At 41.7% G+C, this 25278-nt stretch overlaps 1 protein-coding gene across 1 annotated transcript in view; it reads right to left on the bottom strand.

Moving 5' to 3' along the window:
- gli2a (GLI family zinc finger 2a) overlaps nt 1-25278 on the bottom strand; it is a 116554-nt gene that overhangs the window by 23488 nt on the left and 67788 nt on the right. The window contains exons 4-5 of the mRNA XM_037686823.1: nt 15720-15925; nt 8637-8840 (exon numbers count right to left, since the gene is read on the bottom strand). Coding sequence (XP_037542751.1) covers nt 8637-8840; nt 15720-15925 — 410 coding nt within the window. The remainder of the gene's footprint in view (nt 1-8636; nt 8841-15719; nt 15926-25278) is intronic.

Genomic DNA, 25278 nt, shown 5'->3' with positions numbered 1-25278 from the left:
TCATGATTGCAGCTCTCTGCCTCCTCTGCTCTTTGCCACCTGCAAGCGCTCTAGGCCACGCCCACTTCTCCGCTCTGCACAGTGAACAGCTGATCAGCTGCAGCAGGAAGTTTATCCTGCAGTAAGGGTTGCACAAATGTGCAGCAGGCACTAAATAATTTAAAATTTAAAAAAACGAACCGCGAAGTATTGAGGGACTACTGTACAGGGAAATGTTATTCACAAGTAGAAAACATTTAAGCTGACAGCAGATTCACCCTGAAGGTCAGACCATGCAGTGCTCAGAGAAATGAGCTGCATCTCAGACACTACAGGCTTTAGTCAGCACGTTAAAGGTCAAAGGTCAAGGCTTGTTTTGAAAGGCTGCAGGAGAAACCCAGAGCTCCACTGAACTGCAACTGTCGGGGACTCAAAAACTCGAGAAAATATATAAATTGTCCAACAGGTGCTGCTGTTTGGTTTGAAAACAGACGTCATCAGAAGTGTGAGCAGCAGGAAACCCTTAACGGCCCCATCAGCGCTCACCTTCACACACGCTGATGTCAGCATGCAGCCGGTCCTCCGTTAGGCGCTGGCAGGACTCACAACCCCTCCAGTTAAATCGATTCCGGCGGCGTTCTAATGGCAGCACCAGACCTGCAGCCATAAAGCAGCGCCCGACTTCCAGAGCTGCGCGTTTGGAGGTGGCGAGTCGTAAAGTACGGACACGTGCACTCAGTTAAAACGCCCGCCGGGCTTTCAGACGGCTACGGCTTGGGGTCCGAAGGAAAATACAAGACTGGTGAAAATGATAGGTTGTGGATCAAAGGGCTGGCAGAACAACAAGTGTCTGTGGAGCACCTTTAATAAATAATAAGTCGTGTTTTCATGGAGGGGCGGAAAGAGCAAAGCAGGGAGGAGGGGCCATCATGAACACATGTCTTGCAGCATTAGTAATTTATTTTTACAATAAGGTTTAACTTGCAGTCTGCCAACAAGTTTAATAGACGTGTGTATTAATACACCCCTTTATAAAGCAGGAAACAGGCCCCTCAACCTGGTGGCCTGGACGGCTGGCGCCTGCCTCACCCCTCTGGGCACGGTGCCCACACACCACCACCCCTCCTCCATCTTTACACCGTCATCGCCATGTATACAAGAAGCTCGGCTCAAAGGAGTCCCTCTTCAAGGTGCAGCCGAGGCGGTTTCGCTCCTCTCTGTCGTTCGGAGGAACAACCCCCCGCCAACGCGACTCATCCCTCGCGGACGACCAGCGCGTTAAAGGTGGAGGCTATAATTGAAAAGAGTGAGCAGGTTCCGGCAGGGAGAGAGAAACCAGATGTTGCTCAGGCCGTGGCGACGCAGTGTGTGTGTGTGTTGTCGCGCTGTGAGACCGAATCATCGGCTGGCTGCAATTGTGGGATCTGGATTTATATAGAGAGGCGTAATTACAAGCGCTCCAGAACACACTGATACAGCTGAGAGAAGAAAAAGAACAATATTTGAAAAGGACCGCAGTGAGAAGTGTGTGTGTGTGTGTGTGTGATTACTTCAAGTGTTTGCTTCTGCAGCTCGAAGAGAAACTCACTTGGTGAAAATTGAAAACACTTTAATTTGAGGTTTGAGCTCGAGTGTCGTCCCGGCCCGAGAGTCAAGTTTCTGCTGTGCAATCATTTCCTGATGACACTCGTTATAAATCTGCAGCTCTGGGCTCTTGATCCAACACAAAGTTAAAACGCACGTTTAATAACAAATTAACACGACGACACGAGAGCAAAATGTCTCCTCAAGGTCCATGTTTGTGTTCGCAACATTTCTTTTCACACACAAAACCTGTTTCACTTGACGAGAACGATTCTTAAACTGGAACGTTTCTGGAGAAACTTTGAAGAGTCCCTCTTCATGGGTCCCCAGAGTCCTCCTCCGTCTCACTCTGTCCTCTGTCCTCACTCCAACTACCTCCATGTTCATCCATATGTCTCCTCTTTGTCTTTTTTATGGCAGCTGCATTTCTAACATCCTTCTACCAATATACCCACTGTCCCTCCTCTGGACATGTCCAAACCATCTCAGTCTGGTCTCTCTGACTTCATCTCCCAGTTGTCCAACCTGTGCTGTACCTCCGATGATCTCATTCCTAATCTTATCCATCCTTGTCACTCCTAAGAAGAACCTCAACATATTCATTTCTGCCACGTCCTTTTCTGTCTCCTGTCTTTTTGTCCATGTCTCTGTCTCCAGACCGTACAGCATAGCTGGTCTCACCACTGTCTCGTAAACTCTTCCTTTGACCTGTGCTGCCACCCTTTTGTTGTAAAGCATAAAAAAACAAAACAACAACTAAACATAATGGAATAAACCTAACAATAAAGACAAAAGACGACCAAGAACTAACCAAAAAATACAAACCCTCCTGAAATTGACACTTTTCCAATTTAAAAACAAACAAATAACAAAACTTAGCATGATTAGTCTTATGACACAATGGATAGACAAAAACTTTGAGCTTAAAAAGTCTGTCCTTCATGCACAGGAGTGCAGAGGATCCCACACTGCAGCTATAGGAACCTGGAACAAGCCTGCACAAGTGAGACAGCACCGCAGGTGACTAATGCTAATAAATAACATTTAACACTTTTCATTTAATACAAGTTAAAGTGATATGCATATCATATGGCTGTTATTGAATATGTCACCAGCTCTTACAGCTGTTACACAATTTTTGTAGCAAATAAGCCTAAATAAGAGAGCTGTGTTCTGACAAAGGAAAGTATATAAAATATCTGTACTGGTATCGGTTATCGGCCAAATAAGTTTTAACATATCGACATATCGGCCAAAAATCCAATATCGTGCATCCCTAATACAAAGTACATATACTGTATCAAAAATCCAATATCGTGCATCCCTAATACAAAGTACATACACTGTATTGTACATATCATGTTTTCACTTGTGCTCTGGGAAGCAAACCCTAATTTTGTTGTAATTAGGTGCAATGACATTAAAGGCCTATTCTATTCTAATATTAACAATAAATATCTTCATCAGGCTCATCACTACTTTGACATGAGTGCCATTTGATTTAACCCCCCCATGGTTCTTATTAGTTGCTAATCTGGTGAATTTAAAAGAAACGACCATCTTTCTCTGCTCCCCGAGTTCGATCTTTGACTGAAACCTCCATGAGATGAAACAGAAACAGTTTTTCTGCAGGATAAGTCGACCTGCAGCGGACTTTGTGCCTCCTGGTGTTTATCCAGCGCGTCGTCCGGTGAAGGGCGAGCAGCTGTTTGTTTTCCCAGCTAACTGTCTTTAATGCTAACACTGTAGATCTTATTAGCCGAGGCCCGGCGGATCCTCTGTGAGCCTCCAGTGTCGGAGCGAAAGCCGCCGTTGTGCTTGCAGCCGTGTTTATGCACACACTTCCACCAATGTGCTCATGAACTAACATATAGTTAAGTGTTTGTGTGTGCAGTCGGAGGGGACCGGCACCCCCTCCACACCCCCCACCACCACATCAGATCCCTCACTCCCTCTGCTGCACGAACACAAACACCTCCTTCTCCTTGCAGGAGGGCAGACATTTACTTTGGCCGCTGCTTTTGTCGTGGGAGCTTTTTTTTTTCCTCCCACAAACCCCTCTGATATTCTTCTGCCCACCCACCCCTCACATACCTGCTCATTTATACACAAACAGCCTCCTGAATGCCTCCCATTGGTAAAAAACAGAACGCCGCTTTAGTAACACAAATCAATGCTAATGCTAGTCATAGCTCAACGTCTGCTCGTTTATTCTGCGTCATTTAAGTTTTTGTTTTTGTAAGCGTGGTTGAGTACTTATGAGGATCTAAGTGTTTAATGTACGTGGGAAAAATAAAGGCCAGGCTCGTTCAGCGCTGCTTATGGAATCGCCTCATCCTTTAGATTTTCTGCTCAGTGTTTGTTTTTGGTAATAAATTGATGAAAATCAACGAGCCGAGTGTTTTTGTCAGAACGACGTGGTGACAGCCGTGGGATGTTTTAGATCGGGGTGACCAGACTTTTTCATCATGCGAGCTTCTTTTAAAATGACCAAGTCAAGTCAGTGTATATCGTAGATCCTTATTTACTATTTCTTTTATACTTAATATTTTACTATTTTGGGTGAAACTGGGACCCTGTGCACATAATTTTGTTCTATCTCATGTACCACATGTGATGGAAATGACAATAAAATTGACTTGAACTTGTCAAAGTGATCTACCACGCTCAAAGCATGTAACTTTTGTACATCTGTGAAAGTTTCCTCGTGACCGTCTACCCTTGCAAGTAAAGACTGGTTATAAAAATCTTCTCGTGTCCTCAGAGGGGTTTATTTAAATAAATAAAGATAAATAAAGGATATTTATTTTATCCAACTTCTGCTGATAGTGTAAGACAAACACACAAGAAGAAGGCCCCATTTACAAACAACCACCTCTAGAAACATTAGTGTTTTTTCAATGTTATTTGGGGGTAATAAACAAAAAATGAGTGGTTTTACATGAAAACACTGTAGTTTCTATGTCAGCTGGGTTGCCAGAGAAGAACTTATGAACTATAGTACTGTGGCTTTAATATGATAGTATTATGACCTAAACTGTCAAAAGTGCTGAGTAAAGATATTCTAAGATGAGTTGTGTGTTGTGTTTGTTGAACACGTGCACAGAAAAGGAGGGGGTCAATAAGACGTTTTAAATTTATACGGCAACCCTGATGCAGGGCTCATCTACATTCATCGTACATGCAGCATCTGCATGACAGTGACGTCCAAACTGGTGAAAACACTAACGTCTCTCTGGAGCCTGGATTTTATTAGTTTTGCTCCTACATGCTGAAAAAGGTGAGCAGCACAAAAACACTCTGCTCTATGACATTTATTATAACTGTTGTTATATTTATTATAACTGTTGTTGTATTTATTATAACTGTTGTTATTTATTATAATTGTTGTTATATTTATTATAACTGTTGTTATTTATTATAACTGTTGTTGTATTTATTATAACTGTTGTTATTTATTATAATTGTTGTTATGTTTATTATAACTGTTATTTATTATAACTGTTGTTATATTTATTATAACTGTTATTTATTATAACTGTTGTTATATTTATTATAACAGTTGTTATATTTATTAAACTGTTGTTATTTATTATAACTGTTGTTATTTATTATAACTGTTATTTATTATAACTGTTATTTATTATAACTGTTATATTTATTATAACTGTTGTTATATTTATTATAACTGTTGTTATATTTATTATAACTGTTATTATTTATTATAATAGTTGTTATATTTATTAAACTGTTGTTATATTTATTATAACTGTTATTTATTATAACTGTTATTTATTATAACTGTTGTTATATTTATTATAACTGTTGTTATATTTATTATAACAGTTGTTATATTTATTATAACTGTTATTTATTATAACTGTTATTTATTATAACTGTTGTTATATTTATTATAACTGCTATTTATTATAACTGTTGTTATATTTATTATAACTGTTGTTATATTTATTATAATAGTTGTTATATTTATTAAACTGTTGTTATATTTATTATAACGTTATTTATTATAACTGTTGTTATTTATTATAAGGGTTGTTATATTTATTATAACTGTTGTTATTTATTATAACTGCTGTTATTTATTATAACTGTTATTTATTATAACTGTTGTTATATTTATTATAACTGTTGTTATATTTATTATAACTGTTGTTATATTTATTATAACAGTCGTTATATTTATTAAACTGTTGTTATATTTATTATAACTGTTGTTATTTATTATAACTGTTGTTATTTATTATAACTGTTATTTATTATAACTGTTATTTATTATAACTGTTATTTATTATAACTGTTATTTATTATAACTGTTGTTATATTTATTATAACTGTTGTTATTTATTATAATAGTTGTTATATTTATTAAACTGTTGTTATATTTATTATAACGTTATTTATTATAACAGTTGTTATATTTATTATAACTGTTATTTATTATAACTGTTGTTATATATTATAACTGTTATTGATTATAACTGTTATTTATTATAACAGTTGTTATATTTATTATAACTATTGTTACATTTATTATAACGGTTGTTATTTATTATAAGGGTTGTTATATTTATTATAACAGTTATTATATTTATTATAACTATTGTTATATTTATTATAACTGTTGTTATTTATTACAACTGTTATTTATTATAACTGTTGTTAAAAAAAACTTAGGACTGCAGCCGCCTGGCGTGCGCATGTGCGACGGAGCATTTCACCCCTCCGTGGGAGGTTCCCCTGAAAATCTCCACTCTGAGACCTGGATTCAGAAGTCTTTGGATTCAGAGAGGATGAGGACGTTGTCTGTAAATGAACGGCCGAACGTTGCACATCGTGTGAACGGAGCCTCAGACTGACTGTCCTGTCTGTCAATCATGAGACAAATTTCATACATGGATGATCGGTTGACGTCTGTTTTTTTTAATGCTATGCGATCTACCCATGAAACCTTTGAGATCAACCAGTAGATCGCTATCGACATATTGGGCATCCCTGTTTTAGACAATCTCCTGGACGGGGTCTCTTCAGTTGTTTGTAACTTGGCTCAAGTGTCACCCGGCATGCAGAACCAGCATGTCTTCCAGCCTCCTTTGTGAACCCATGGTCTGCCTCTTCTTGACCATGGAGCACATCAGGTCCACGTCATAGACGTTGGTGAAGCAGTTCTCGCTCTGAACATCCTCAGGGACGAGCTTGAACTTGTGGTAGGTCACCTCATGGTTCTGCAGATCAGCGTTTGCCTCAAACATGTGTCCATTAAGACCATCAGAGGCAATTCTGGTTCTCTGAGTCCCGCTGACCAAGTTGCCATCTTATTTTAATTTATATAAAAAAAATCTGTATGCCTCTTTTATAACTGTCTATTGTTGTTGCTGTTGTTCATTGTTGTCATCACTCTTTGTTGAAATCAGGTCTCTTGTAAATGAGTCCTTGAGGCTCAATGGGATTAACCTGTCTAAATAAAGGTTGAATGACAAAAGATCTTGCCAATAATATAAAAAAAAGTCCTTCCTTCTTTTAAGGGTTTAGACATTAGGACATAAAATCTGATCATTATGTCCAAATACATACATTTATAAATTTGAAAAAGTGTGGACTGTTACAGCTAAATCAAAAACTTTGAAACAAATGAAAACTAAAGATGAACTGAGCTGTAAATCTGTGGATGAAAAGAGACAAAGCACATTTGTTGTGAAACTGTAACTCTAAATGTTTGTGTTACAGGGTCTGGTTTCAGGTAAACCAAACTGAAAAAATCCTGTCATTTACTGGACCAGAGAGCCAAAAGTCCTGTCAAGAACCATCTGAAACTTTTCCACAAGCTCTCCCCTCACAGCAGCACTTAGTGTTTCATGGCCCGAGCCTTAAATTTTACTGATCCGGACTGAAAACAGGGTCTGAGTGGGGAGAGGTCTGGGTTCAGCGAGGGCTTCCAGTTCTTGCGGTGGGTCTGCTAAATATTAATGCAAAAATTGGTTTTAATACGTTATTTATCCATGCGTTCACCCAAAACAAACAGTTAGGGATGCGTGCAGCACATATTTACCACCTTCACCGCCGCTCCTGCCTCGCTCTGGCCATAAATGGGTTCTTTGATTCGGCCCGAGGCGGCCCACAACCACCATTAGCGAGCTGCCCGGGTCAATATGTTCTCTGTGTGTGGAGGCCGCGATGGAAGAGCCTTCAGACCGGCGGAGTGGTCCGCTCCTGACCACATCATTCGGAGAAGGATGGTGGCAGCGAGTGTGGACTTTGGGGTGACGAAGGTTAGAGCTACACGAGCAAACAACCACCCTAAACAAGTGTGGGCCAGCAGGCCAGCGGCGGTCACCGAGGTGGTTGGAGGTGGAGGAGATTAAGAAGGCCAAGGCTCCTCATTCACTGCTGCTGTGTTTAAACTTGCGATGGAGGCAATTTAGAAGATTAATGGACATGTAATCCAATCTGAGACGGTTGGGGTTTGCAGAGTTTGACAGTGAAGCAGGTTTGGGTGGTTTGACAGGATGAAACACTGAGAGGGGGGGTTTGAAGGAGCTAGGCCATATCAAGCATCGAAAAGGGCCGACTGTTCTGGACTCTGAGGGGTTTCTGGTCCAGAGCCTGGCTGTCATTCGGTGAAAGAGGGGAGGCCAGAACAGGCCGGTCTCTGTGAGTCGGTGTGCAAACACGAGTCTGAGGGTCTGAATGTGGTCTTCTGGATGACATTGAAGATTCTGTGTCAGCCTCACGTCTTTAACAAGCTGGTTCAACATCTCCTGGACACCCAGAGCAGAGACGAGGAGAGCAGGGACACAAAACCATGTCTTCCCTGGTGTTTTAATACTCTGAGCATGTTTTGAAGGATGGTACTCATACCAGCAGCAGACTGAAACTCAAACATCCATCGTTTTTTTTTTTTTTTTCTGATAATCTAGACTCAAGAAGATGCTCACATTAAGAAATATAAAAATCTGTCTCGGATGAAAACTAAAACTGGATGAAGACTCAAAGAACTCTTGTGTTTTACAATGTGATTCTGTCAGCATGTCTGACATGTGCGGTGTCGTCCTCACCGTCCACAGGACCGAGGTAATCTGGGAGATGAGCTGCTGCCGCAGCAGCAGCTGCGGCCGCGGCACCGTTCTGCATCAGCAGGTCTCCGTAGGGGCTCCTCTGGCTGGCGCTGGCCATCAGGTGGTAATACTCGGAGGGGTTAGCTCCCGGAGGTGGAGGGGGGAAACTGAACAGGGCTCGCTCCTTTAAATGCTCGTGGGTCACTGCAACAAAACACAGATAAAAACCGTCAGGGGAATTTAGGTAAAGCTTCTGGATGTTCATCACTAACTAATGTTAAATGAATGTGTGTGAGTTAGAGAGTTTTGTCTGCTCAGAGAGGAGCCTGCAGGCGGACCGAGGTCCACCTGATAAACCCCAAGGCCTTCTCCGAGTCTGTAAGAGGGAAAGCAAAGATCGTCTTGGCCTCGCCTCTGTTTGGTAAGCGTCTTATAAAACACTTCCTGCCTCACTGTCCGGCGCAGACTCTCACCGACGAGGTTCAAAGCTTGTAACGTTTGTACATCTGTGAAAGTTTCCTCGTGACCGCGTACCCTTGCAAGTAAAGACCGGTTATAAAGATCTTCTCATGTCCTCATAGTGGCTTATTTAAATAAATAGAGATGATGAAAGGATTTTTATTTTATCCAACAAAAACGTCTGTGAGTATTTCTGCTGATAGTGTAAGACAGACACTCAACCAGAAAGAAAACTTTTAAAATCATTTCTCAGTCCAACGTTTAAAGGGAATGAATGCAACAATTTCCTGCGGGATCAATAAAGTCCTATCTTATCTTAACTTATGCAACGCGATGGCTCAGTGGTTAGCACTGTTGCATCACAGCAAGAAGGTCCTTGGTTCAATCCCCAGTTGGACCTGGAGTCTTTCTGTGTGGAGTTTTGTATGTTCTTGTGCTTGCGTGGGTTTTCTCCGGGTGCTCCAGTTTCCTCTCACAGACTAAAAACATGCATGTGAGGCTGCCTTCAGGCCTCCCTTGCATAAGAGATCTGTGATCTCAATGGGATTTGCCTGGTTAAATAAAGGTTCATTAATAAAATAAATAATGTTTTCCTCTGATCTACTACTTCAACACTCCACCAGAGTGACTAAACCTACAGGCTTTAAGCAAAAATCTCAAGTGATCAGTAAGAGCTCAGAGCTTGTGTTAGAGATGACCTTCAGCTACAACCACACCACGTTTTAGCTCAGTATCCACAAAACTGACCGAGTTATAGCCATTTGTGTTAAAGTCAACTGGCACGGCTGTGTGACTGAAACAGAAGAAAAGGAGCAAGCTGCTGCACCGCTGCCTTCACAGTAAGAGGTCAGGAAAGAAATAATTCATCCTCTGTTTCAGTAATGACTACCAGGCATGACTGTTTCTAAAAAAAACGCAACATCCAGAGGTTAACAAACCAACCCCACTGGTTCTCATTTTGAAGATGGAACTGATTCCTGACCAACAATACTGACGAAACTGGACAAAGAACTGGAACCTTCTGCTTTGTCCTGCACAACTTCAACTCAGCACCGCGTGGATCAGACCCCAGAGGAGGCAAGACTAAGATGTGACAATTATTTTAAATAAATATGTTTGGACCTTTTGTGATCTACCAGGGAATCAGCACACATTTAAATCTGTCCAAAAGTCAAATTTGCTGATATTTAAACTGTTAATACATCGGGAACATTTAGAAAACCAAGCCTGAGATGAATGTTCGCTGTAATTCCACATTTCTGCACCAGGATTTAAAGAGGGTTTTTTTTTAGTAGTTTTGTGGTTTTCTGTGTTGTGTGCCACTTGCAGTTATTAAGTCTGGGTTTTCTTTTGGCACTTGGGTGTAACACAAGTATTAAACACCTGTGACGATGCAATGTGCGTCCCTACAACAGAAGCTCTAAATTTAAATGTAATTTAGACTCAGAAGGACTTAAAAAATGCAGATTTGGTCGTTATTCTCCTCTCCTCAAACACGTCCACGGACATAATCTGAGTGAAAGTAAAAACAAAAGCAGGAACGGAGCCGTTGCAAGGACTCGGCAGAGAACACGAGCGCCCTGCTTTGCAGATTTAGAGATCTGTGCATGCCTGCGTGCCCCGGGGCACGAGGCTTTTGATAAAAGATGTCTGATGTCTTTGAGGCTTGTTGGAAAAAAATCTCCAGGGACTACAGAAAGAAAGCGAGCAGGGTAAAAACACGGGGTTGGGGGAGGAGGGCCGCATTCCTGCACTCCTCTCGCAGAGCGTGCACGTTTCTGACAGGATGAAGTCACTCAGCGTGCAGGTGCTCACATACAAACACTCGTAATAAACCTTAAAGACGGCGTGAGCAACGGCAATATTGACATAAAATGTGTTAACACCTGTAGGCAGTAAAGCTGCATTTAAAATGTCACAAACTATGAGGGAGAGATGGATTAACTCCTTCCTGCGGTCCCCCCCACATTTCCTGTGAGACGGGGAGGGGTGACCGTGTATTAATATGCAACACCAGGGAGGTGGGGGTTGGGATATTTGGGGAGGAAAACCAGAGCCTCCTTCTCGGCTCTGCACACAGACATATGAGGAAAACCCCGGGTCCATCAGAAACTATTAGAGCTGGGCCGGCGGGACGGGTGGCAGGCGTCTGTGTGTTTCTTCGTGTTCGACAAACTGTTTGTTTCTGGATGTTTGGGAACGACTTCACTCATAAAAATCAAGGGACGAGGGTCGCAGCTAATCTCTCACAGGCCCTTGCAAGTAAAAATAAATAAGTAGAAGTGTGGCTCAAACTTTACTGCTCAAGTTCTCCTCCAACAGTGAAACAACAGGAGGTCAAAAGGTGACCAGGTGAGAGGTTTGAAGTCTCAAAGGTGGAATCTAGCTCAATCAACAATGGTGTACCACAAGGTTTAGTCTTAGGGCCCACCCTCTTCACAATCTACATAAATAATGTAGGTCAGAGCATCCCTGATGCATCCTTACATTTCTATGCTGATGACACAGTTGTTTATTGTTGAGCTAAATCAGTTGCTAAGGTTTTCCAGCTCTGCATTCGACATCATCCAGTCAGATTTGTTCCGTCTCAAACTGGTGCTAAATGTTGATTAAACCAAAGCGATGCTGTTTTCAAACAGGAAGTCGGTCCCAGCAGTTCTTCCTTCTATTTTATCTTTAAATGGTGTCCCTACTGAGTTTGTTGATTCCTATAAATATTTGGGTATCTTGGTCGATTTGCATCTCTCATTAAAGCCTCATGTCGAAAACTTGGTAAAGAAACCAAAAGTTAAACTGGGTTTCTTTTTCAGAAATAGATCCAGTCTAACTCTGAATGTTAGGAAACGCCTTGTATCTGTGACTTTACTTCTCTCCATGGACTATGGTGACATTATTTAAATGAATGCTCCTACAAGCACCCTGCAGATGTTGGATGCTGTCTATCACGGTGCACTAAGATTCATAACTGGCTGTAACTACAATACCCACCACTGCACCCAGTATTCACTGGTTAACTGGACATCATTAACTTCACATAGACTCTCACTGGTACATTTTCATCTTTAAATCACTTCTTGGTCTGTTGCCGCCATACGTAATAATAATAAATAAAGTGCTATGTGTTGTCATCATGTTCCCATACAAAGACAAAATCGGCTTTCTGCATTTAACCCATTGCACCTGGGATACACCAGGTGGAGCAGTGGGCAGCTATGTCAGCACTCGGGGAGCAATTTGGGATTGGGTGTCCTGCTCAGAGACACCATGAGATGTGCAGTAACTGGGGATCGAACCCAGGACCTTTGAGTCCCGAGTCGGCTGCCCTGTCTCCTACATGTCTCTGCATGAGTGCAGCTACAGCGTGCGCTCTCAGGACATTATTACCTGCAGTGAGAACTCAGTGAGAACTCAACTTGGCAAAAAGGACCTTCTCCTACTCCGCTCCTGTTTCCTGGAATATCTTGCAAAAAGACCTGAAGCTCTCAACCTTGACCTCTCTAAGGGGTTTCAAACATCTGTTAAGTTCCTGGCAAAACCAATGCAGACATGTTCCTGTTTTCAGTATTTTATATCGTTTAATAAAAGTTTTTGTTTAGGTTTATATATTTTTTCTTCCATTTATTTTTCAATTTATATTCTTTTGTATGATTGTCTTCTGTTGTCAGCATTCTTTGTTTAAAACAGGTCTCTCTTGTAAATGAGTCTTTGAGGCGCAATGAGACCAGCCTGTAGAAATAAAGGCTGAATTGAACTGAATAGCTGAGCTGCAACTGCATACATGAAGGAGTCTCCAGAATAATCATTTCATCTGGACAAGTTTCTTTTAGGGAGAAACGTTTCGTCTTTCATCCAAAAGACGAAATCAGTCTGCGGCCTGCCAACCCAGATCTGTCCTAGCCCTCAATGATGTGTTTTAAGCCAACTTCCTGTTGCAATTACAGATACTGGCTTTAACACATGCAAAACAGGGACCATCCGGGCAAAACAATCAGTCATCATGCTTAACAATCAACTGTTTTAGGCCACGTGGCCAACGCACAGAAACAGTCTGAGGACACCAAGGCCAAAATGGTCAACCCTGAGCCTCCAGGATGCTGAATACAGCACCTCAGACTTAAGAAGTCTTTTGGATGAAAGATGAAACGTTTCTACATTTTTTTGTTTTGTTTTTTTTGAATGTCTAGAGGACCAAACTTAACTTTTTTTTTATTTTTCTACCTGAATTTTTGAGCATGCATCAGGATATGTGTCTCCAGAACGTTTCCAAACTCCATCGTGTTCCCTCAGGACTCGAAGGCTCGCAGTTTAGGTGAATTTTAAACATGTTTCCAAACATTACCAAAATATTCAGGCATGTCAAACTCATCTCACTTTGGTTTCTGTAATTCTCAAACGTTAGCGCGGCAGTTTGACAGAAAACAGCTGAGGCTGCAGCCTCAGAGGTCCGGCTCAAGAAATCACATGAAGGGCCAAACTGCTGTGTGAACTGTGAAGAGGTTTCAAAGATAATGTGTCTGAAGGAACTGGACTTCAATGCATTTCTATGGGGAACATATTTGCAACAAGGTTAAATATTTTAATAAGTACTAAAGTAACGTCAGAGCACCCGTCTGCTGAATGAGCCGAACATTTTGACGTATGAACGGCTACAAAAAGCAAAGCATGCAGAAGTTTGAATGCAAAACCAAAACAAAGAACCAAAGTGTGAACAGTGAGTCAGTGATCACATCATTGTGGAAAAAAAAAACCTGATCCAAACTTGCCTTTCATCATGTGTAAAGTGTAATCCCATAGATTAGGTCATAAAGCATGGGAAGGCTGCCAAGATGGGTACAGAGTGGGCAATAAAACAACGTGCAAGGCCTGGAATACAGTTTAGCAAGATAAAAAGTGTTTTTTCAAATTGTGGCTGCACGGCTCACTGGTTGATCAGACACCCGGCTCACAGGGACGGCAACAAAAGGCGCAGCTACCTTTAGTGGTACTCCACGCTCCCGCTGCCTCAGAACAACAGTGTAAAAAAATAAACATTAAAATAAATAAAACAAGCTCTAAAGCCTCCAGGAACAACCTCCACCACATGCCTGGCTCCAAGGTATCCATGTCAGACGTTTACTCATGCTCCACCGAGCTCCAAGCGAAGCTGCAGAGGCCTGTGGTTTGGGTCAGAACTCCTCCGTCACTTTATCAGCAGCAGCATCTTCTCCGTGTTTTAGGAAAACGGCAGCAGGTTTCTACGAATTTATTGACTCCCGTCTTCTGCAGACTGTTGTTTCAACCGTGTCAACACGACTACAATTCAAACAAAGTGATGGAGTCGTGAAAGTCTCCTCGATGAAAGGCGTCCTTCATGATGTTCTGTCTGCAGAGCAATTATCCCAGCTGGCTGAGGAATCAGCAGCGTGACCCGAGTGTCTCTGCTGTCAGTGAGCCGCAGTCGAGCAGAAACAACATTACACATCAGCTCTTCCTCCTGTCGGCTGCTCCAAGCAGCTTCACTACTTTCATCGTTTGCAGTGAAATCCTCTGCATCTGTTTTATCCACTCTTTCTATCATAAGACACATGGGGGGGGGGGGGTTCCAGAGATAATTAGTATGATTGTTCTTTAAATATACAGTTTAACGCTCAGCAAGCAGGAAGGTTAATGAAGTTATTTTTGCTGAGCGCTGAAAACATGTAGGTCGAACAAGAAACGGTGTCTAGATTTATTATTATTATTATTTTTAGTTGAACGTTTTTCTTAGTTCATATCTTAGATCTTATTACCGTTTTTATTTTATAATTTTGTTGGATGCAACTGGGACCCTGTGTACACAATTTTGTTCCACCACATGTACCACATGACAAATAAAGAAACTTTGACTTTGAAATGTCCCAAAACTTACCATGCTTCTAAAAGTCTAACACAGGGGTCTGCAACCTGCGGCTCTGGGGCCACACATGGCTCTTTCGTCTTTAATCTGTGACCCTTTTAAGCTGTGACCAAAACTAATGTGATTACTAATTATTGTCAAATTTCAAACAATATTATCGTTTATCGCAATAATTTCTGAGACAATTAATCGTCCAGCAAAATTTGTTATCGTGACAGGCCTCACGATGGCGTCTATAAAACGTTTAGAGTGGACTAAAATCCACTGAATTAAACTTGTGAACTGATGATGCCACCAAAGCTTTGTCGTCTTCCTCTCTGATGCAGTTTAGACTTTGGCCGGCAGCACTTTCCAGTTTTAGTTTTAGAGGATGTTTCCCATCAGTCTCCCCTCTGGAAGGTAAAATACATCTCAGCAGGGTTTAAGATGGTCACTCTAAAATGTTCCGCTTTTCTCCTGACAAACTTCTTAGTTGTGCATTTTGAATCGACAACGTTCACCCGTTACATAAAAACTTAGTAATTTCAGCCACAAGGGGATTCAAGTTTAAGATTTTTTTTAAATACCAGTAACAGCTGTGGGAAGCTCCTCCCACTTGACCTTTTGGACATAATATCCAATGTTTAGTCCATCTTTAATTATAATTTCTAATCTTTCTTGCTACCGATTTGAGTTGTGATTGGCCAGTTGCATGCTGGGAAAAAGATGGCCAACAGTGCGTCTTGTTGTTCTGGTGGTGGTTCTCTTACCGTCAGCTGGGCTCAGTCCTCGTGCAGCTGAGATCATGGACAGGGTGGGGCTGCTGTGCACCGAGCGGAGGTAGTGCTCCATGTGGGGGCTGACGTAAGGGTGCGGGGGGCTGAACGGTGACTCGCCCGTCCCGACCGCTGCGTGGGGGGACAGTCGGATCAGAGAGATATCTGAGATGACTGGACTTCCTGTCAGTCCTGGAGGCCTGTGAAGAGAAGGTGAAGAGTTAGACAAACTTGCTCTGTGATCTGTGCTGGTGCGTTCAAAGACCGCAGACTCTGTCTACTTTACACCCCCTCCGTCCCACAGTCTCACAGCTAATACATAATAATCCCTTTTCCTATTAAAGCCCTAAAGCTACAAACAAGCCAGGACTGATAGCTTCCAACTGCGACGCTAAGAAGACATGTAAAGTATACTTTGTGTGTTGGGTGGGTAAAAACAAGGCCCCCCTCACATCATGATCAGACACCGGATGCCTGAAAACCTGAAATCACCTGTGGCTAAAAGTTTTGTCTGAAGTTCTCTGTCAGATCGGCCTCGGCTGTAAATTTGTCCTCTCTGGCAGGTAATTGGCAGACCTTCTTGCAGGAGCACAGAACTGTGAGTGTTGTTAATCCTGAAGGTCTCTAGGAGCTCAGATCTGCTCTGATGGACCTCTTTGACGGGATTCGAGAACTTCTGGCTTCAGCACTGACCGGCAGCCTGTAACTTCTTCAGAGAGAAGAGCGAACACTTTCAGAGAAGCTCAAGTTACAACTGTTACCACCAAGGTAGAGAAGGCTCTGTAGGGTTCATCTGAAGAAATGATCCGAACCATCAGACCAGAGAGTCCAGATCATCAGGAAAACATTTATGTAGACCTTTAGTTTCCTTCTTATTGAAGTGTTGGACCAAACGTCTGCAACATTTACAACCAGAAGAGACGTTCCTGCCAGTACCGTATTTTCCATTGTACCTGTTGCACCGTCATATAAGTCGCATCTATTATGCGACAATCTGGAAATGTGGGCCGGTGTTGTGCCAAAAATCGATTGGCTGCCAAATGGAGGCCGCGGGAGTGTGCAAGGGAGGAGTTTAACAAGAATTTAACAAGATTAACACTTTAAAACTATTATTTGTTTGCTCGAAATTATAGTAAAGGTGTGTCTCAGTCTAAATGTTCTTAATAAATGCACGTTGACGGTCAAATTTGCTGCATTTCAAAAGCCGATATGAAGAAGCAGGAGCGTGCAGAGGGACGACTCGCTGCGCATTTCTTTGAAATTTAAAAAGATAACCACATTAAAAAAATTATTTGTTTGCTCGAAATTATAGTAAAGGTGTGTCTCAGTCTAAATTTCCTTAATAAATGCACTTTAATGGTCAAATCAGCTGCATTTCTCCTGGACGGCACGGCAAAATCCAGATGATTTGACGTTTGCTCCAGGAATTCCAGAGTGAGACAAAGGTGGCTTTTTATGGCAAGCCGAGTGTCTCGTTAATAACCGCTTTTACCTATTAATGAGACACTTGGCTTGCCATATTAGTCGAGAACACTCTAGTGGCTGAAAATGGTAGTGTTCAATATTTTCCACGTCAGAATGAATGAAATCGTCAGATCTCTGCCAAAAATTGAGTTATAAATATGGGGAAAAACATAAATACGTCGCTTCGCTGTATAAGTCTCAGGCATGCTAATTTATGCAAAAACTCGACTTATACGCTGGAAAGTACAGTAAATCAAATTACTCAATAAAGATGACAACTCTATGTGGTGTATAAATGCTACATGCAATACAGAAAAAATATTGTTTGTTACATCATGAAATTAAATATTTATAAGTAACTGTTGACATTTCTTGGCCATTTTGCACGTGTGGACAAAGGAACATAACATTGAGTTGTATAAGTTAGTTACATCTGTGGAAAATGATTTCAAATTGGTATTCTTTTTTAGAGGGTTACTAAAGTAGGAGCTCAAACAAATCCATTTGTTTTCCTCCTTGTGTCATTAGTCTCATTCTACTGCAGTTTGCAGATATGTTCATCTGACATCACTTCCTGTGTCCCACCCTCTCTTTTTCATTGGCTGCTTGTGACAGGTGATCTTTTCCTACGACCCGACTGCGACCGGCTCCTGCGCAGGTGTTCAAATACAGCCCAATAATTTACAGATGCTAAACTGAGAAGAGTTCGAGACGCTTGCAACAACTCTGCAACTACCGCAAGAGAAAACTTGCTGCACAAATTTTTTGAACATGTTCAAAATTTGAGCAACATGGCTGAGCCTCTGAGACCCGTGAGGGAAGTGAGAACCTCTGAACATTTTGGAGACTCAAGGGGTAGTTTGGAGCAGAGCTGCTCCTCCTCATCTAAAAGAGGCAGCTGAGGTGGGTCCAGTTGACTCCTGAGAATAAATCTACTTTCTTTTCATTTTGAAACTGGTTTCATTTTCTGGAGGATTACTCCAGAAAGAACCTAATCTCCACAGATCAGTTTTCTTCACCTACGTTTGTCAGTGAGTAACATTTAAACACAACCATACGATAAAAGAACGACTCGGTTCAAATCCAAGACAAGTTAACACTTCAGCAGCTCACTCAGAGCGAAGGAAATTTCAAACGTGTGGTTTGAACGTTTGGAAGGTTCAGCTGCAGGTTTGGTTCACGACATGTTTGTGGATGAAATGAAACGTGTTGAAGAATTGGTTTCAACTAACTTTTCCTCCTGTTCAAAGTGTTTCTTTGACAGCTGCAGGAAAACCCAGTTCTGGGTGTCAACTCGCTCCAGCCTGATGAAACGAGAGTGAGTGGTGGAGGAGCTGCTTTCTGTGGCTGTAAAAGACGGAGCTGGCAGCGTCTGCTGGGCCTTCGCTTCGTTTCCAGTAAGCACCTGCAGACTGCTGGTCTTGACCAAGGGCCAACTTTCTGCCGTCTTCTACTACAAACAACCATAAAGACCTCTCTGTTCGGGGCGGGAGGGTAGACGTGAGGAGAAACAGACGCTCCATACACAAAAACACGCTCCGCTCTTAGCAGCACACATCCAGGTTGGCACTGCCTCCTTAGATTAGCTCTGCCGAAGGACGATCTGAGCTAACCGGCACACAGACTCAGGTCTTTTTAAAACTAGGGAGTCTGAAAATCAATTTAAAAAGGACAGAGCACATTAATCTATATTCAACAAATGTAAATGCACCAGAATTAGCACAACAGATAATTAAATTTTAAGGTTCTTAAAAAAAAAAACGGTATACAACTGTCAGTCTGATGCATCCTAGTAGATCGTTCCATACATTTGTTCCTTTGTGTTGTAGCAAAATGGAGAACATAATTTGGGCGAAAAGTGAGGTCAATCAGTCTCCTCTAGTCTGAGATCTGGTGTTTATTCAGATATTTTATTTACCCGGTAATTAGACAAAAGATTAGAATTACCTGTCTACAATAAAACAGGAATTGTTAATGCTTACCTCCAAATTTAACTGTTTAAACAAAGGATCTTCATGGATAATATTTTACTTACAATGAGGAAAATACTGTTTGGTTCTAGTTTTGAAATGTGTTTTATGAAAAGGGGACAAGGTTTTACCTGTTATTTGGAGGCGAAGGATCAATCTGGCAATTGATACACCAACAGTTGTGGTTACAGGATTGATTACATTATATACAATATTTTACGGCATCTCTACAGTGCTTCTGATTGGTTCACATTTAAGGGACAGGTGATATACGACTTGTGAGGAACGATGATTGGTTAATTGATACATAAAGCCACTCAATGGAGAGGCTGGAAGTGTGCCAGGAATGTTCTGATCAGTGTATCAACATTACATAGAAATAGTATGATACATGTCAATGGGTCATGAGCACAGAGAGGAGGAATGCTACTGTAAATAAACAATAAATCTGTTGGTAATGTAGTCTCGGTTGAACAAGATGTGGATGCTTCATTTGAGAGTTGAGAAACAGATCTGGTTACTTTGAATTTGTCCTCTGTTTCCTTTAGGAGGCAGAAGCGACACATCCGGGAACTCAGGATCTGTGCTCCACTTTCTTTAGGGGATGGGAGCGACTAATTTGGATACTCAGACTCTGTCCTCCGCCTTCTTTAGGGGGCAGGGGTGACACATCTGGGTATCCTGATGCATGCTCAATAATCCAGGCAGAAAAATCTAAAAAAGTTAAGTCAGGTCCTATAGACGTTAAAAAAACAAACAAAAAAATTCTAGAAATGTTGCATCTTTCATCTGAAAGACTTCTTCAGTCTGGATACTCAGCCTCTGTGCTCCGCCTCCTTTAGGGGGTGGGAGCAACACATTCGGATACTCAGGATCTGTGCTCCGCCTCCTTTAGGGGGTGGGAGCGACACATTCGGATACTCAGGATCTGTGCTCCGCCTCCTTTAGGGGGTGGGAGCGACACATGCTGGTACTCAGCCTCTGGGCTCTTCTGCCTTTAGGGGGCAGGAGCGACACATCCGGGTACTCAGCCTCTGTGCCCCGCCTCTTTTAGGGGGCAGGAATGACACATCTGGGTACTCTAATACAGATGATCAGTGGCTAATAGTATTAAAAAAATGTTATTACTATTTGCCCTTCTGTTTCCCTCATGATTTTGTGTCAGTTTTAACATAAAAATACATTAAAACAAAGCTCAAATGGGAATAAGGTGTTTGTACTTTTAATACGATGTAAACAAAATCTGTAAAAACTGAAACTTTCCTTTGACAATAATCTGTGAACTGAGTGCCTCTACAGCTAACTTCACAGCAGAAAGATCATTCAGTTTAAACAGATCACAGAAAGTTGGACTTTACTTTACAGAACTGCTGTTTTAATTAACACTTTTTGCTCAATTATAGTTTAATTTGGAGGATTTTTTTTTACAAACATAGAGCGTAAGAAACGTCACACCATAATTTCTGAACAGACTAAACAAGCTTTAGATTTTCCAGTTTATTCAACTAAACATTTGTTTTCTTTCACCCAGTGTGCTTCATCCAAACCCTCGTTGACTTCCATTGTATCTGAGCTCAGATTTTCATTTTTCATACTTCTGCCACTTCATGAGTTTTTTTAAATAGATATAATTTGAAAATTTCATTTGCTTTATTAAGTAAAGATGAAATGATTTTAATAAATTAAGTAATTTCAAGTCTGTATTTTATCAAAGTTTCTTACAAAGGTTTAAATTCCTGTTTGCAAACTGTCTGCCTCATCATGTTTTAAATGGTATCCATCAACAATAGTTATTTGTTTCTGGGCTGAAAGAGAACCGGGATGTCGACACTCAACCCTCCAGCTGCAGCAAATCACTCAAACCACCAAAAGAGTGCATGAAGCCACGATAATAAGGAGAAATTTATTGCCGTTGCCTGTCAGGAGGCTGCAAATAATTGTTCTGTCTGCCAAGTACCGTTATTGAAGCCGTGTCGGTCCACCCTCTTTCTGACAAGATGTTACTTGAAGTCTGTGTGTTTTCCCGAGACTCCGGTCTCGGAGCTGGAAGCTCTTGGGAGAGCCCTGTCTCTTAATCTTTGGCTGCCACTTAAAGACACTTCCATCAGACTGAACCATGATGGGTGGCTGACGATGAGCAACAAAGATGCCTCTCCATTTGTCCTGGTGAGGATCACACTTCGGGGCGGGGGGGGGGGGGAGCAGAGGGATAAAGGAAGCATGCTTTCAGCCTAGTAATTGCTGTTTGTCTCTGTGTTCTCGTTGTGATTACATGCTCCGTTGTTCCATTGTTAGAACACTGCTGTGAGAAAAAGTGATTTGGACAAGGTGCAGCTTGTTGAGCGAATGACTAATTTCATGAGTAAGTGCATACCACAGTCCCCGTACACTAGAGAGCCAGCGGGGGCAGATTTCAGTCTGACTGGGGGGTGAGAAATAAGATGAATCTGATCCCATCCAGTTTTATTTTGACACTTAGCCAACGCAGAGCTGGTCCACAATTAACCAGAACCAACATTCACAGAAACTGATTTAAAAGTAGCAGCAGGAAAGTTTGAGCTGAAGTACTTAGACAAAAAAAAAAAAAAAATCTGTTCTCAGTAACAGTATACTGATTAAAATAAAGGCCTAACATTCTTTAAAGGAATGCATATCGCCCGCCCAAAATTACACTCGACTTTACGTGAACTATTTATATTTGAAGCATGTGCTGTGAATGACTCTCAGCTACTACCACACCACATTTCAGCAGTAATTTATATGAAAATGACTTACAGGCAGATTTATAAGCACCTTAACAGAGCAACAAATGCTGTTGAAGCTGTTTTAGATTTATTTTTAGTAAAATTTGTTAAAAGCAATGAAATCTTTTGATTCAAGGTCAGGTGCTAACAGGTCCAGGAGGGAAACTCAGACCCCCAACTCCCCAGAGACTATCTGCAGCTCATCCAGGAGGATCTCAAGGTTAAATGAGATCCCTCCAGAGTTTGGGCTCCTCCTGGTGTCTGAAAGACCTCCAGAGGGAGGTGCCCTGATCAGAAGCCTGAACCTGGGAGGAACAAGGTGGCAGAGATCTCCTCCCATGAAGAGCCTCCCTCCTTACTTTTGGATCAGCTCCCTTTTGCCACCGCAGACAGACCACAGACATCGCTCCATCCTGTCCTCAAGAACAACAAGTGAACAAGTTAGAGCTCAAATCCAGGACTTTTCCTCACGTTTTCACTCTGAGTGATCCATTTATCCAGGTTTTACTACAACTTTAAGACTAGATGAGTTCATCAGCCATGCTTCACCTCCTGGTTCCCTTTCCCAACAGCCTGCTGGCTCTCTGGCCCAAACTGAGCGTAAAGTTCCCCACCAGCCCACAGTGGTGGGATGAATTACCATCTCCTCTGAACTACAGCGCAGCCAAAGCGGTCAAGATAAATCAACCACACCAACCCACAGGGGACATGCCCAGATCCTGTCTTTAGTTGTTTTTGGGGCCCTGATCTGGACTCGGAGGATTTGGACCCATCAGGTTACTGTACTCCCTGAGAAACAGGGACAGAGTACAAAGGAGGGATTAAGCTGAAGGTAATTATCCACGATCCGGCCCTGCCTCCGCCACATACCATTTAGCCTCTCTTGATTGTGTAAAACTGTGTTGAGAGCAGCGCGATAAACCGTGAAAATCTCCAGCTATTGATTTGCGACGTGCCAGCGTTTGATTGATAGGCCTAATGTTTGGTCTTTTCAGCAGCACATTCCTGGCTGTAACTCAGGGGAGCATCCAAATTCAGCCATCGGCCGTGACGCTGAGCGGAGGCAAGAAGCAGCTTAAAGACAACAACATGTCTGTCAAAACCAACAACCAGCAGACTCCAAACCAGCCCCCCCCCCCCCACCAATATAATTCCCATCCTCATGTAACCAAAGCAAAACAATGAGGCAGGAAAAAAAATTCAACTCAGATCTGTAAACTGCATTTAATCAACACATTCCACATGGAGGGGCCGCAGGGCTGAAACATGCTGATTGCCTGGTGAGCGGGACCACATCTGTTTGTGTACAGGGGCGGTGCAGGCCACAGCTCCACCACACAAAAACCTTCAACATATTTCAGCTTTTCACTGCTACAATTTGCCCTCCGCCTGCTTCCCAAAATGTTCAGAGACTGGGTGGGGGTGGGGGGGTTCTGTTTTTTCATCTCCTGCGTTGTCGTTGAGTTTCTAAGAACAGAAGGCAGGATTATGGGTGCTAATTACTGGGTCAAACATGCTGGCACACTGGTGGGCTCTTTTAGTCCGTGGATCAGCTACAAACAGCAGTTTTTGTCGCCTTTTGGTGTTCAGATAATGGTTTTGCTGGTTCAACTGGCTCATGAACTAGAAGACAAATTTACATTACATTACAAGCATGTCTGTAAATTATGTCTTCATAATCCAAAAGAGGTAGAAGGATTTTTTCAACAATGGTGCGTTTTGCAGCCAATGAAGATCGATTTCTATACAGATAACCAAGTTTCGCTTTAACCTTAGATTGTAAAACATTAACATGATGTGAAAAGGCCAGAGCGCCATCAATCCAAATTCCCAAATATTTATAAACTGTTACCTCTTTTAAAATATCACCACTTACAGTTGTGAAGTCCACCGAGGTGGGTATGTTTCCTCCACCATGACCGAATCACATAATTTTAGTTTTCTCGGCATTTAAGGACAAATTTAAGTCAGAAAATGCCTGCTGGATTTCAAGAAAACTGCAACGGACTTCACAACTTCATCCGGATTAGTGTCATTGGCATATAAATGAATGGAGGCCTCACTAAAAGAATGCGAGATATCATTTAAAAATATGGAGAAAAGTGATGGACCAAGAATGGAGCCTTGGGGTACACCTGACATAACCGGAAGCAACTGGGAAGTACGAGAGTCAACCTTTACTTGCTGAGATGTAGATGGTATGACACAGCAGAAATGTCCCATATACACCACCATAATAAAAGTGATTTGTCCCAGTGAAAGACTTGTTTATACTCCATGAGAAGTACTGAAACTGTGTTTTGCTGACGAAACATCACATATACACAACAATAAAGTGACAATATCTCAACAATAACTTTTGTTTCACTATGCTAACCTACGTCTGTAAAGGTTGAGATAATTATTTTGCTGGTTCAACTGACTCATGAACCAGAAGACTAATTTTATTGAAACTCTCAGGCAGTAATCACTGGATGTATGTCCACAACTGAGTCAAGATGGCTGACCACAAATAACTGAACTTAAAAATTATACAAAAGGCTACAATTCAGACAATTTCACAAATACTGGCCTAAAATTTAGTGTGGTAGTAGCTGAGATGGATCTCTAACTACATTCTAGGCACTAACAAATCACACAAGATTTTTGTTTAAAAATTTGCCATTAATGATGATTGTTAGCAAAATGTTTTACGAACTTCTGTGCGGATTTTAATGAAACAAACAGAAAACAAAGATTGGACGTACACCTACAGTTTTTAGAGTCAACCCAATTCAAAACGGCTGCCGCAAAACAGCTCATCTAAAAAAATAAATGGCTACAATTCGGTCAATTTTGCAGAAGCTGGAGGTAAAATTAGGTGCGACAGTGGCTGAGAATCAGTTGCAGATTTAAAATAATTGAAAACAAATCTACAATAAATGGCTGCCATATCTAATTGGCATTAGTTAACAGAAAAAAATGGCTATAATTTAGTCAGTATTGCATGTATTGAGCTAAAATTTGAAGCAGTGGTAGTTGGGAGTCATCTCCAACACATACTGTAAATGAAGTTTGACCAAAACGGCTACAAGTCATTCTCATAAGAGGATCCTTGTCTAAAACTGTGGCTTGAAAAGCTGCGGGTGATAGGCATTCCTTAAAGAAACAGCAGGCCTTTAATTTGTTTGGTTTTCTGCAGGATCTGCATTGTGACAGCCGTGACGGAGCGACCTGCAGCCCGGATGATGCTGCATGAAAAGAGTAATGAAGAGACTTTTCTCCAGAGTCACTGCGATCCTCCGGCTTGCAGCTTTGATGCTCAGCAGCGGAGTGACTTCGGCTTGCTCGAGGGGGAAAACACGGCAACGCCGAGGCCTTGATGAATTAGGAGGA

Source organism: Nematolebias whitei, chromosome 13 (assembly GCF_014905685.2).
Source record: "Nematolebias whitei isolate Nwh7 chromosome 13, NemWhi1, whole genome shotgun sequence".
Classification (NCBI taxonomy): Eukaryota; Metazoa; Chordata; class Actinopteri; order Cyprinodontiformes; family Rivulidae; genus Nematolebias; species Nematolebias whitei.
The sequence above is the reverse complement of the archived record's forward strand: the minus strand, read 5'-3'. Positions and strand labels throughout refer to the sequence as shown.